The following is a 15,128-nucleotide window of genomic DNA, read 5'->3' on the forward strand; positions in this document are numbered from 1 at the left end:
TCCCTGAAGAATCTTCCCCGTGCACCCTGGACTCCTGAGCATACAAAGCCCCCTGCACCATCATCATCTGGATGTTGGTGAGGATGGAAGCACATGGAGGCCTGGCACATACCGGGCTGTAACGCTGAGCATCTGCCTTGCTGCCTTTCCCCTTCTCCATGGAGCCTGCAGCGTTGCTAGACGGGAGCAGTCGGGTTACTAGAAGAGAGCCAAGCACACAAGAAAATTGGCTCTTCCAGCAATGGGAAAAGCAGGTCTGTCACCCCAATTTGTGATCCATAATTTGTCTCAACCCCTCAGCCATCACGCCCATCTGTCTGATCCCTACAATCTCTTGCATTGTCTGATAAGCTTGCCCGCATGTGGCAAAGCTGCTTTCCAACCGTTCTTAATTTGAGCCAGGGCTTGCTAGGGTTGAGCTCCAGCACCTCTAGGCTTGGCAATTCATATCTGCAGCAACTGTGGGGTTGCTGTGTCAGTTATGAAAGTAAAAACATTGCTTGAGCCCTGGCACCTTTCATTACAAATTAAACACTGTGTCCAACTACTCCAAATGTGCATATTTCTGTCCCTTCATTTCAACCCCACTGTCTACCGTTACACACAGAAAACTATTTTAAAAGAATATTGTTAAGGTTGTAAAGTCAAGCACTCGAAAATGAGGAAATGCCAGAATTAAGGCTGCCTGTGCAGCCTTAGTTCAGCCTCCTTGTGCATAGGCATAATTATTTAATTACATACTATTTTTTCCACAGGCCCCTTGCCTCTTTCAGTACACAGGATGGACAGTGCTCAGTTAATGTTTCGTTTTCTCCATGTTGTTCAGTGTGTGGCCCCAGGGCTTATTTACACTACTCAAACACTGTTCTGAATTCAGAATTATTAATTTCCTCAGGGCCTTTTTTATGATGCTCCTCACTATAGTACCTGAGTGCTTCACAGACTTTAATCATTTTATCTTCACGACACCCCTGTGAGGTTGTGGGGTGATATTAGCCCCATTTTAGATACTGGGAAGTGAGGCACAAAGAGAATAGTCAGAACTGTCCATTAATTTTGGCAGCCTAATTTGAGACTTTTAGCATTATATAGCAGTTCATATGTTCAAAGCACAGCTATCATAGATTTTAGCACTTCTGCAAATCAGACCCCAGGATCTAACACTGGGCACCTAGAAAATGAGGAACACGCAATCAGTGACCACCTGGGAAAAGTTTGGTTTAAGTGACTTGTCCAGTATGAAATAGGACAATAATTCCTACAGCATATCTTTTTTTTTAAAAATCCAATCTTGATTTAAAAATTGCCAGTGATGGAGAATCTACTACAACCTTTGGTAAATTGTTCCCATAGTTAATGTTAAAAATTTATGCCTTATTTCCAGTCTGAATTTGTTTAGCTAAAATATCCAGGCATTGGAGCATGTTACACCTGTGTCTGCTAGATTGAAGAGCTTATTATTAAATATTTGTATCCCAAGTAGATACATATAGATTGTGATCAAGTCATCCATTAATCTTATCTTTGTTAAATAAATCGAGCTCCTTAAGTCTATCACTATATGGGATGTTTTCTAATATCATTCAAGTGGCACTTCTCTGAACCCTCTCCAATTTATCAACATCCTTCTTGAATTGTGGACACCAGAACGGGACACAGTATTCCAATAGCATTCACACCTGTGCAAAATACAGGGGTAAAACAACCTCTCTACCCCTACTCAAGATCGGTACCGGGTTTAGCCATGGCGCCGGGCCCAAGCTCCAAAGGGGCCCCGGCCTGCTCTTCTGCACCCACCGCTCTCTCCTGCAGGGGCAGAAGATTGGTCCTGCTGGCTCCTGTTGCAGGGCAGGCTCCGCCGGCAGCCAAGCTCCCTCCTTCCCCGCCTCTTCCTCCGAGCGTGCCACGTTCCTGCCGCTCCCCCTCCCAGTGCTTCCTCCGCCTCCAAACAGCTGTTTGCCACCGCGAGGGAGGGGGAGGAGCGGGGCTGCAGTGCACTTGCTGCTCAGGGGAGGAGGTGGAGAAGACGCGAGTCAGGGCTTTGGGGAAGGGGGTGGAATCGGGACATACCCCCTCCAGCCCCCTGCTGTGAGTTGCTCGAGGCAGGGAGCACCCCCATGACCCTCTCACACCCCGAGTCCCCTGCTCTGACTCCTGCACCCCCCTCACACACACCCATGACCCCAGCCCTGACTCTTGCATCCCCCCACAGACCCAGCCCCCCCCATGCCCTGACTCCTGCACCGTCCCACATCCCCACCCTGAGCACTAAATGGGAGCTGCACCCCCACCCACATTCCCACCTGCACCCCTCTCACCAAACAGGAGCTACCCCAAGTAAGCACTCCACACCCCAACCACCTGCCCCAACCCTGAGCCCCCTCCCTCACCGTAACTCCTGGCCAGACCCTGCACCCCAACCCCCAGCTTGCTCCTTCACCCTAACTCCCTCCCAGACCCTGCACCCCCAGCCCTGAGCCCCCTCCCGCACCCTAAGTCCTGACCAGACCCCGCACCTCAACTTTTCTTTACATTTTTTTTTATAAAGCGCTCTTATCCAAAGTGCTTTACAATAGTTAGCTAACGGTACAAACAATATTTGAAAAGATAAGTGGTCTGCCGAGACTCCCAGCGATTTTCAAGTCGTCTGTGGAAAAATAAGTTAGACTACAAAAACAATCAAGGTACCTCACTTTATTTTAATTTACTTGCTATTACTTATAGGAGGAGGAGGAAGAAAAAAAGAATGAAAAATGGGGGGGGGGGAGCTAAGAGAGAATGTTTTTTTTCTTGGCTGGGTTCCAAGGAGGGGCCCCAAAAATGAGGCTGAGCACTAACTCTAAATCCACTACTGGCTGTCACGTCACCTGGGCTGGGGATACTGTGTCGACTGGTCTCCAACCTACCTGGGCAGTACAGCAGACATGGCCCTGCCCACTAGCACCTCTCCACTGCCTAGCCCACCCACCTCTTGCTTACCCCCTCCCCCGGCTTAAGGCTTAGTCCTCTCTATTTTAAAAATGATTGCTTGCCCCTCAGGCTTTTCTGGCACCCCCTGTTGCCAGGTATCCAGTTTTAGACTGGAAACTCCAGTAGAAAATGGACCTGAGTGTCCGGTTAGCAGTGCTGACTGGAAACTAAAAATCTGATTATAGGAGTAATCACATTAGCCTCCACTCCTCCCACTCCCAACACCCACCCCAGGGGGCTGGAAGAGAACCTGTCTTGGTGCTGCTGGATGTCATGGAGTGTGAGGGAGTCAGGGCCCTGCACACCCCACTTCCTGCGAGTCACCGTGACTCTCAGCCAGCCAGTGAAACAGAAGGTTTATTAGATGACAGGAACACAGTCCAAAACAAAGCTTATAGGTACAGAAAACAGGACCCCTCAGCCTCCCTCTGTTTCCCCAGCCAGCTCCAAACTGCAACCCCCTCCAGCCCGTCCTCTGACCTTTGACTCTTTCCCAGGCCAGGAGGCCACCTGATCTCTTTGTTCTCCAACACCTTCAGTTGGCACCTCGTAGGGGAGGGGCCCGGGCCATCAGTTGCCAGGAGACGGTGTCAGCCATTCTCTGTGCAGACAGCATCACACCTGCCTAGGGCTGTGCAACAATCATGTACCCTTATCCCACCACCTAGATACTTAAGAAATGCATAGGGGAAACTGAGGCACCCACACAGTATTCAAAGAAAACATTAAGAACATTCTCACTTCTTCACACGGGCGGAGGGACAGCTCAGTGCAGAGAGAGATGAAGGGAATGGGTTAGAACCATGGAGACTGTAGGTACCCACTTTATGTGGATAGCGGCGGGGGCGGGGGGGAGGGCTCCTGTCTACCCACTCCCCAGCCCTGCTGTGCTTGCAGTTTACCCCCAGCCCCTCCCTTGCTCCAGGGACCAACCCTAGCTCCCGTTCCGCTGTGCTTTTGCCCCCAGCCCCTGCCTTGCTCCAGTCAGCAGAGACTAATCCTCCTGCCATGCCCCACTGTGCTCATCTTGCCCCTGGCCCCTGCCTCACTCCAGCTGGGGACCAATCCTCCCCCCGGCATCATGCCCCACTGTCAGGGTGGATAAAAATCAATTTAAAAAAAATCAGATTTTTTTAAAATTTAAATCGGATTTTTTTGATAAAATGCTTTTTGAGGAGAAAAAACCTATCTAAAAATAGTTTTAGTTAAGATACATTGTAGCTCAAAGATATCTCATCATGGAATAGGGATTATAAATTCTAATTCTGTAGTATAAGACAATATATTAATGTCATGTTTAAGAAAAGTTTTGTAAATGAATTCTAATAGTTCATGGATTAGGGACCCAATTTTATGGAGTTCCACAGGCTTCTGTATAGATTATTTAGGTTAATCTTTCTATCTACCCAATGGGACTCAGTGCTCAGTCTAGAAGATACCATCAGAGATGCTTAGTTTTGCAGTTCTCCAATTGTGGATTTGTGTCTCCAGAGATAACATGCTTGTTAACAGAAAAAATGTTTTAAAATAAATAAATAATATATAGTGAGAAATAACAGATCTCAACTCTATTGTCCCGCTGCAAATTTGTGTACACAGAATCAATCCCTTACCTCTCTCTAAAAGTACAAAGTTTCAAAATGTTCAATGAATAGAAGATTGTTGGGGGGGCGGAATAGATCTGGACTAGGAGAAGTCTGGAGATAAATGTGAGAAGCGAGGGACATATGCTTTTTTTGTTAAAAAATTATATGTTTGCCGTTGAAGAAAAAAATCCAGAATACTTAACGTTGTTGTTTTAGTTAAATAAAACAATTTAAATGTCTGCCTGATGATATTCTCCTCCTAATACAGCGTGGCAAGAAAATCCTCCAAATATTAATGATTAACCTGTTGAATTGGAGATAGTTCACCTCCCAGTGTCTTTATAAATATCTGCTTTACCTTTGGTAAATGAAATAACCAAACACTCATTTATTTTCTGATATAGCTGTAAAACTCATCTGAAAAGTTTTCAAAATAAATCACTGTTTAAAAATGTATAGTATGTACCTTCTAAAAATTAAACCTACATCTATCTCTGAGATGTGAAGAATATGTATTAAGGTTATAACAACCAACAAGAATGCACTTTTATGTAGAAAACCATGATTAAATCGAGTCTTCCTGGCTAATGATTTAAATCAAATCCATCCTGCCCGCTATGCTCTTGCCCCTGGCCCCTTCATTCCCCAGGGGGGCCCGCAAAAAGTTAATCCGGCCCTGCTCGAGATTCAGAGAAGAATCATAGAAGATAAGGGTTGGAAGAGACCTCAGGAGGTCATCTAGTCCAACCCCCTGCTCAAAGCAGGACCAACCCCAACTAAATCATCCCAGCCAGAGCTTTGTCAAGCTGGGTCTTAAAAACCTCTAAGGAAGGAGAATCCATCACCTCCCTAGGTAACCCATTCCAGTGCTTCACCACCCTCCCAGTGAAATAGTTTTTCCTAATATCCAACCTAGACCTCCCCACTGCAACTTGAGACCATTGCTCCTTGTTCTGTCATCTGTCACCACTGAGAACAGCTTAGCTCCATCCTCTTTGGAACCCCCCTTCAGGTAGTTGAAGGCTGCTATCAAATCCCCCCTCACTCTTCTCTTCTGCAGACTAAATTAGCTCAGTTCCCTCAGCTTCTCCTCATAAATCATGTGCTCCAGCCCCCTAAGCATTTTCATTGCCCTCTGCTGGATTCTCTCCAATTTGTCCCCTTTTTATACATCCCCAGGATTGCATTAGCTCTTTTTGGCCACAGCATCACACTGGGAGCTCATGTTCAGCTGATTATCCACCCCACCCCCAAATCTTTTTCAGAGACACTGCTTCCCAGGATAGAGTCCCCCTCTTATAAGTATGGCCTACATTCTTTGTTTTTAGATGTATACATTTACATTCAGCCATATTAAAACACATACTGTTTGCCTGCGCCCAGCTTACTAAGCGATCCAGACCACTCTCTGTCAGTGAGTGTCATTATTCCCTTCATTATTTTCCATTCCCCCAATTTTTGTGTTATCTGAAAACTTTATCAGTGATTATTTTAATGTTTTCTTCCAAATCATGAATAAAAATGTTAAATCGCATAGGGCCAAGAACTAATCCCTGTGGGACTCCACTAGAAACACACCTGTTCGATGATGATTCCCCATTTACAATTATGTTTTGAGACCTATCAGTTAGCCAGCTTTAACTCCATTTAATGTGTGCCAGGTTAATTTTATATTTTTCCAGTTTTTTTAATCAAAATGTCATGTGGTACCAAGTCAAATGGCTTACAGAAGTCTGTTACATCAACGCTATTACATTTATCAATCAAACTTGTAATCTTATAAATAAAAGTTATCAAGTTTGTTGACAGGATCTGTTTTCCATAACCCATGTTGATTGGCATTAATTACATTACCCTCCTTTAATTTTTTATGAGGCCTCTATCAGCCACGCCATTATCTTGCCTAGTATCACTGTCAGACTGACAGACCTATAATCACCGAAGTCATCCCGTTTATCCTTTTTAAATAATTGCACAATGTTAAGTGTTCTTCCAGTCTTCTGGAACTTCCCCAGTGTTCCAAGACGTATTGAAAATAAACATTAACAGTCCAGCAAGCTCCTCAGCCAGCTCTTTTAAAACTCTTGGATGAAAGTTATCTGGACCTGTTGATTTTAAAATGTCCAACTTTAGTAGCCTCTGTTTAATATACTCCTGAGATACTAATGGACTGTGAATAGTATTATCATTTGTTATGACTGATTACATCATCTTCCCCCCCCAAATACAGAACAAATATTTTTGAACACTTCTGCCTTTTTTGCATTATTATTGATAATAATCATTATAAGTTATTGTCCTTAACTCTGCTGGCCATAGATTTCTCTGTGTGTCCCTTTGCTTCCCTTATCAATTTTCTATATTTGCTAGATTCTGATTTATATTCATTACTGTGAACTTCCCCTTACTTTCATTTGTTATATATTTTTTAACAGCTGCCTTCATTTCCCCTCTAAACCATGTCAGTTTTTTAACCAATATGGCCTTCTTCCTTGTTTGTTGGATTGTGGCTTTTTGAGTATCTAGCAAGGTGTTCTTAAACAATTCCCAATTATCATTCACATGTCTGGTTGCATTATTTCTCCCAGCTGTTTCTCTCATAATTGATTTCTGCTTTGTCAAATCAGCCATCTTAAAGCACCAAATATATACAGCACTGGTCTGGACTTTACTCTGTTTGCATAATCTAAATATGATCAAGTCATGATCACTTGTACCTAGGTTACTGTTCATTTTTAGTTTTGTGATCAATTCTTCATTATCTCTCAAAAGGAGAGCTAATATAGAACTCCCCTGGGTTGGATGCAACACTTTTTAAGTTAGGAAATTGTCATCTATAATACCTAGAAATTCCAGGATATTTTAGTACTGGTAGTATGAGACCCACAGCATATGTCACTCAAATTGAAATCCCTGATTATCACACAGACTTTTTTCCTCCTACACATTATACATTGGTGTATAAGGAACCAATCTTCCTGTTCTTTACTGTGATTTAGTCATCTATAGCAGACACCAACTAATTCTCAATCTCATGCTTTACCAGTTAGGACATTGATCCATAAGCACTCAAGATCACTTTCTTCTGAGGTATCAGTGAATCGGAAACAAATAATGCCATTTTTGACAGACTGCCACTCCTCCTTTTGCCCACTTAAACATTCCTAAATAGGTTATAACCATTGATTTTAACATTCCAATTATGGGAATCATCCCACCACATTTCAGTACCATAGCGCTCAGTTTTGGCATAAATACATCACCCCTGTAACATGGAGTATGCTGAATTATTAATTTGTGCTAGAAACCTTATCTTTATTTTAATGTCATTTTGTCTGGGAATATTAAATTGTACTGCTGCACTCAGGGTATTTTTGTGATGTATTTTTTACATTCCGTCAAGAGCACCATGTGCTGTTTTTATCACTTGAGTAAATCTAAATATCCTTGCCCCAGTTTTTTCCCCACACTCCCTAGGAAAAGCCCTTCTCCACTTTTGTTTGCTCCCAATCTCATTACATTCCATCTCAAACCCCTCCAGCATCTCTAGGAAAGGCCCCGTCCATCCCCAAAGGGCTCAACCCATCCCACAGACCCTTCCTTTCTGCATCATCCTCCATTGCTGTGACAAGACTCAGACTGTTGGGGGTGATGATATCACAGACCCTTTTCTGTTTTAATGGAGTCTGCAGTCAACAGTCTGCCCCCAGGGACCATTTCTATACTGCTTCTTGGGCTTTCATTTTTATTATCATTTGGCTGTGATAACGTCTGCAGGGTTTCCCCATTTTAACCTTGGATCTCCCATGGTGCAGGGCAGCAACCGAGGTACAAATCTGCATTCCCTTCTGCACTTTCACACCGGCTTTCCTGTTCTCTATCTTTTTGACAAACCGTCGCTAACTAGGGGAGCAAGGTCAGGAGCTGCCTTTAAGTCCACGGATGAGCTATGAAGTGGTACTAGATCACTGGCCCCTTAGCATGCAATTGTTAGGCATACCACCCACCCCCAGCCAGCAGGAGGGAAATCTCAAGGAAAGTCTGGAGCTGAACATTACCATTAACCATGGAGTGTCTAATCCTGACTGCAAATGTTGGGGCATGAGCCACCAGCCTCTGAGAGATTTATCTCCAGGGTCTCTTACACAAACAGAGATGTCCAGGGAGTCAACCAGCTTCCACTCCCCTGCTATATGGGCTGAGAGGGGAGCAGGTAAGCAAGAGAGCGTGGCTCTTGTTGGCGGAAGGAGATATGGGGTGACAGAGGTTTTCCCAAGTGGGAGGATTGGACAGAGATGGGCCTGGACATCCTCATATTCAGGTGTGGTTTGGATCTGAACTTCATGGCTCTGGCTCAGCTCTAGGATGGGACCAAAATGAATGTGATGAGGCAGCGGGGTGTAAAGGAGGGGAGGGGAGAGAAGTGAGGAGTCTGAAGCAGTTTAATAAAAAGGCTGTATGGTTAGATCGGACCAAGTTCTGCGAGACAAGGATAGAGGCCAGCTAGAAGGAGGTGACCTGGCTGGATGAAACTGTTGATCCTATTCACTCCCTTTCTGGAAGCAAGGAGGAGTGGGGTACTGTCCAGGAGTCCTGGACTGTCCATAAATACCACAAGGCCTGTGGACGAGGTGGGATCACATCTAACCACAGGGCGCTGGTGCTTTTACTGCCTACTCAATACACCTACTGCTCACACAACAAAATTCACTACAAAAGTGAAGTAAGTTAATCAGAACTTACCCTGGTTCCTCAGTCCCCATTTGTGTCTGTCTCTCCCTGCGGGTGCAGAAATCCCACCAGTTTCCAATCCCTCTTCCTGGGCCCCTATTCCCTGCCACTTGTGCAGAGGCAGTGTTGATGTACTCAGGGTGTGGCAGGAAGATGCCTCCTGTCACCTGGGCCAGTTTGGATGCTTTAGAGACCTGCCCCTGTACAACTGCCATGGAGGCACAGTGAAAGCCCTGCCACCATCAGGTGCCAAGAGGGTTAACACTTCTGTGATGCCTGATACCAAGTCTGAGGGCAGCCACCACACCATTCCATGGAGTTAGGGCTTGGCTTCCTGATGGCCTTCCCAAACCACAGAGAGCTCCCAAGGGGTGGAGATATTAAAGACCAGAATCTCCTCCCTTGCCCCAAACACCAGGCCCCGCTGTGCTAATCCCCACCTCTGTCCCTTACTCTTTTGCTGGCCCTTTCCACTAATAGCCCTCTAAGGTGGCTCCTTCTCCACGTGTCCCTCACACCAGCCCCCTCAGTGTCTATTTCTTCAGTTCATCCCCTGAGACCAGCCCAGCTCTGTGGCTCCTTCCTCACACCAAGCCCCTATCTGGCTTCTTTCCTGCTCCAACACTAACAGCAGCCCTGAAAAGTGGCTCCTTCCTTCCCCTGCACTAACAACAATCCCTGCTGGAGACTCCTCTTCTTCCAGGGTTTCAACACCAGCATCCTCAGGTTCTCCTGTGCCGGAATATCAGAGCCTTTGTGAGCCTCGTCTCCTGTCACCTCACGTCATCTCCCCTTCCCCACTGCTGACGATAACACGGGGCCACTTAAGATAGGGAGTCAGGGTATCACCATTGCCAGGGGGCTACAGGGACCGGATGAGAGGGATATGCTGAGGCTGCTTCTCTTACTGCTGCTGCTGCAGCAGAAATCCTGGGCCTACCCCCATCCCCAAGTTCAACAGCAATGCCAGGCACCTATATAGCCCTATGGGGAAGGAACCTGTTGCTGCTGCAGAGACTCTGGTGCCTGCCTCCATCCCACAAATAACATCTATAAAAAGGTTGATCTATAGGCTTGCAGCCAAGAACACTCTTCTGCTGCTGGGCCTGGCTCCACCCCTACGATGGACATTGTTAATGGGTTCCTCTGAAGCCCTGCAGGCACAGACTGCATACTGCTGCTGTGAAGACCCTGATTCTGGATATAGCCTTGTGAGTACTATCTAGCCTGGCAGAAAGGGATGCTTTGCTGCTGTGGGAAATCTGAAGCTCCTCCCCCAGAATTCACCTCTTGTCATACTGCAGTATAGGAGAGATACTGCTGCCTGGTTCCACTGCTCTGGAGACCCTGCAGCCTGACTCCATCACTGAACGTAATATGTGGGTTCCTAGCTGGCTGCTGAGGGGAATGTGCTGTTGTGGTAGCTGTTAATTACTCCTATTCTCCATGTTGCTGCTGGAACTACCCACCACCCCTCCTACCTGCTGAACTTCAGGGCAGAGGAGAAGAATTAAACAAAACAAACAAAAAAACACCCTACCATGAAATTGGCATTTGGAGCTGCTTCTCCCCCCTTCATCCCTTTGGGGCACCAATCTGCTTGTTTGTTATTGCACTGGAAATCTCTGCCTTGTTTTTCAGTAAAATGTTACTTCCATTTCCCTCTTATGGACTCTGCACTGACTGGGATCGGGTGGAAGTCCCTAGTTTATGTTGTATATTTCCCAGACAATCACTGAACTGAGAGATCAGAGCAGCATTTTAGGGTGAAAAAATATTATAGAGATGATGTAATGATCTCCAAAACAAGCATTATGTCCCCAGCAGGTTCAGAGTTCAAGTTAAACTTCAAAGACATGCAGACATGTTAAGGTCTGAGCATGCTAAATTAGGACTCCCAAACAACCTTAATTCTGCCCTATAGGGAGAAACGAGAGGAAACAATATGGAAAAACTGTCTCCAAAAGTTGGTTTAGTCTAATGTGGGATCACAAACTCTGCTAGGCATCCATCTTAATTGTATGGTTGCTGCATGGCATCACTAGAGGGCGGAGTTAATATTCTCTGGGGCTTTACATGAACCGAATCCTACAAAAACTGGTCTACACCATCCCAGTATGAGCTGACACCGTGGAGTTTCAGAGTTTTACACACTGAATTGCTGACCTACTTCTCAAATCAGAGTAGTTGTAATAGATCACTAAGAGCTCTAATTTCTCAGGTTCTCCTGCGCCTCCATGTTCCGGAACATCAGCCCCTGTACAAGTCTGTTCTCCTGCCACACATCATCTCTTCCCCACTACTCCCAATAAGACCAGACCACTCAATGCAGGGACCTGAGTGCCACCCAACATATCACCATTGCCAGGGCCCTACATGGGATATAATGAGAGGGGGACACTGCTGCTGCTCTGGAAATCCTGAGGTCTGGCTCCATACCCTAACTTAATATCAATGTCAGCCTGATATATAGCCCTGCAGGGAGGGAAACTCCTGTTACTGCAGAGACTCTATCTGGTTCCATTCCCCAGGCCCAGTCTCCATTCTTCAGGCTTCTCATCCCAGTCACCTTGCTCAGCCAGTCCTAGTCTTCCCTTCCCAACTCCTCATACAATTTGTCCCTCTCCTCCTTCCCTCCGCCTCCCCTCACTCCCCAGCAAACTGGCTTCCAGTCCTAGTCTCCCTCCCTAAGCTTCTTATCCCATCTCATCTTATCCCACCCCAGTCTGGATCAGCTGGAAGCATCAACAACAGGGGAAGTCAGTCTGAGCTCCTGTAGCCATGGGTTGGAATATGCTGAATTGCTCCATGGAGGTGGCACAGGTGCAGTCCTGTCATGTGTGAAGATGAGAGGGGACGGAACATGCTCAGTCACTCTGTGGGGATGGCACATGCATTTGCTGGTCAGTGCTAGGAGGGGATGCAGTATGCTCAGTGACAATGGACTCTTCAGAGATTTTAGTTGTTTAGCTCTAGCAAGTCTGTGTTGAGCATGTGTGATTTTTCAAAGGCTTTTAATCTGGCCAAGTTTGGTTGGATTTTCACAGGGATAGCGAAAGTCACATCCCTGACACCCTCCTGCTCCAAATTTTAATCCCTGCCTGCTCCAAACCATGGGGGCGTGAGAGCTGTTCTGAGAAAAGTCTCATGATTTTTTTTTTAACATGGGAAAAAAAGGTAATCTAATTGCTAGAAACAGCTAAACCAATTTCACTGAATTTCCCCCCCTTTCCCCTCCCCCCTCAAAATCAGCCTGAGGCAGACACCCAGCATCAGCAATTTCAGCCCAAACAGTTAAAGTCTGACAAAGTTATAAGCAAATGAAAACAGGGTCTTATAATGGGAAGTGGCAGGCAACCGTAATAGCAGACAGGTCTGCTAGCCCTGTCTATAATCTGTCTCTGTGTGTATGTGTATATATTGTGTGTGTGTGTGTGCATATACACACACACACATGCTGTCCACAGGATTTACCTAAAAGTCCCCCCTGCCATCTCCCCACTCCCATATGTATCAAAGCATTTATATTGTGAACATCCTAAGTGCCCTCATTCTCAACTCTCTCCTCACATCTCCCTGTCCCCCTTCTCTACGCTCCCTTGCTAGTTTGTGTTCCTCTCCAGCCCTTTGCTACTCCACTTCACTTCCTTGCACTCCTCCCATTCTGGGTACTGAGAACAGGTGCTGCTGCTGTCTCTTTACCTCTCCACTCCCTCACATGTTCTAGAGAGGGAGGTAGGAGCACAGTTTACCTGGTGAGCTAGCACTACTGGGTGTGCCCACACTGTCATCCAGCCACACACTCTGAACCAGGGAATCCCGCTTCTGAGGGCCCTCAAGAGAGCATATCAGCTCCTGGAGAGGGGAAAGAAGGGATATTTTAGGAAGACACTTTGTAAACATGGACAGACCCAGTGTACCCAGAAGAAGGGAGAATTTAAATAAAGTGGGATCTCTTGGGAGGACACAACTGGAGTGTGGGAGGAGGGGAATCTTTTGGGGAACAATTGTATTAATTTTGATGGAATAAATGGGCCCCAAAAGTCACTGTTAACATGTGACTGTCCAACATAAAACAGTTCGGGGTTTGGTATACAGAGACCTCAGCCTGCTTAGTAACATGGCAAAAATACCATTACAAATCTTTTAACCTTTTATTAAAGATACAGAAAAGAAGGAAAAATAGTCAAAGCATTTGAAATGTAAAGTTTTACACAAGGCTTTCATTTTAATAACATCTCTTGTTCCCTTTCCCTTTTGCTGGAGAGAGTTTTTAGAAGGAACTCCCCCAACTGGCAATATTAGATGGTATTAAAGAGGATAATAACTGTCCTTTGTGGGGAAAAGAGAAGTTAGCTGAGAGGAGCTGGAGCTGCCTCTAAAATCTGATCCAGTTTTCTTGAAAACAAAACATAGACACACATAAAAGGGAACAGAAAAGATAGAAAATGCAGCTTCTATTTCTGGTGCTGACTCTCATTTGCAGTCTTGCTGATGGAGAAACACAGCACATGGGCTGATCACCCAATCTGAGACCTGGCAAACTTGTACCAGCACTGGGCCGTTTAAGACATTGCTTTTTTCTACCTTCCTGGCAGCAGGCTTACAGCAGTGTTGCAAAAATAAATAAATAAATAAATAATGCAGTCTTGGCCAGCTAAGCCAGACTGTTATTAAACAGAAGGCGAGAGATAGAAAGAAAATAAATAAAGTAGGGAAAACAAAGGATGCCGCTGGGCTGAGGGAGAAAGGGAGACAAAAAGTCTCCCATCCCAGGTGATAGCTGGCATTTAGCTGATGGAGGTGGCAGGGTCATCTGGGTCCCTCTCTTTGACATAGTCTCATCAGGACATCTCTCAGGATCAGGATGACAAAGGCCCAGCAGTGTCATGGTGATTCCCAGCGTCCCAAGAGATGGTGGGGGTGACAGCCAGGATGGTGAAGCTTGCTTCTTCTTGTATTCTGGTCTTTCATTCAGCCACCATCTTCTAATTTTCCCCTAAAAGTCTTTTGGAGGATCCCAAGAGGAATTGCTCGGTGGAATCACTCATCCCCTCATTAAACATTCTCCAAATACATTAGAAGCAAGAGGAAGACCAAGGACAGGGTAGGCTGATTACTCAGTGAGCGGGAAAAAGACAATAACAGAAAATGTGGAACTGGCAGAAGTGCTAAATGACTTTTGTCTCAGTTTTCACCAAAAAGGTTAGTAGTGATCAGATGTCTAACATAGTGAATGCTAGTGAAAATGAGGTAGGATCTGCAGCTAGCCTCTGAGTCCCTAGCTTCTGTTTGCCAGAAGCTGGGACTGTGTAATAGGGGATGGATCACTCAGTGACTGCCTATTTTGTTCACTCCCTCTGAATCCCACCTGGCATTGGCCACTGGTGGAAGACAGAATAACGGGCTAGATGGACCATTGGTCTGAGCCAGTATGGTTGTTTTTATGTTCTTATGTAAAATAGGGAAAGTACAAGTTAAAAATTACTTAGACAAGTTAGATGTCTTCAAGTCGACAGGGCCTGATGAAATACATCCTAGAATGCTCAAGGAGTTGACTGAGGAGATATCTGAGCCATTAGCAATTATCTTTGAAAACTCATGGAAGACTGGAGAGATTCCAGAGGACTGGAAGAAGGCAAATGCAGTGCCAATCTATAAAGAGGGAAATAAGGACAACCCAGGGAATTACAGAACAGTCAGCTTAATTTCAGTACCAGGAAAGAAAATGGAGCAAATAATCAACCAATCAATTTGCAAACACCTAGAATATAAGAAGGTAATAAGTAACAGTCATCATTGATTTGTCAAGAACAAATCATGTCAGACCAACCGAATAGT

General features: G+C 45.4%; 1 protein-coding gene across 9 annotated transcripts in view; it reads right to left on the reverse strand.

The window, feature by feature from the left end:
• Positions 1–15,128, reverse strand: part of LOC102929563 (rap1 GTPase-activating protein 1) — a 63,016-nt gene that overhangs the window by 2,757 nt on the left and 45,131 nt on the right. For 8 of the 9 annotated variants that reach the window (XM_027828781.3, XM_043543451.1, XM_043543340.1 and 5 more), the window contains 2 exons: positions 13,040–13,142; positions 113–198 (listed from right to left, as the gene is read on the reverse strand). In XM_027828781.3, the coding sequence (XP_027684582.2) occupies positions 113–198; positions 13,040–13,142 (189 nt within the window). The remainder of the gene's footprint in view (positions 1–112; positions 199–13,039; positions 13,143–15,128) is intronic. The other variant, XM_043543213.1, reaches the window with a different exon arrangement.

The sequence above is a fragment of the Chelonia mydas genome, chromosome 1 (genome assembly GCF_015237465.2).
Source record: "Chelonia mydas isolate rCheMyd1 chromosome 1, rCheMyd1.pri.v2, whole genome shotgun sequence".
Taxonomy (NCBI): Eukaryota; Metazoa; Chordata; order Testudines; family Cheloniidae; genus Chelonia; species Chelonia mydas.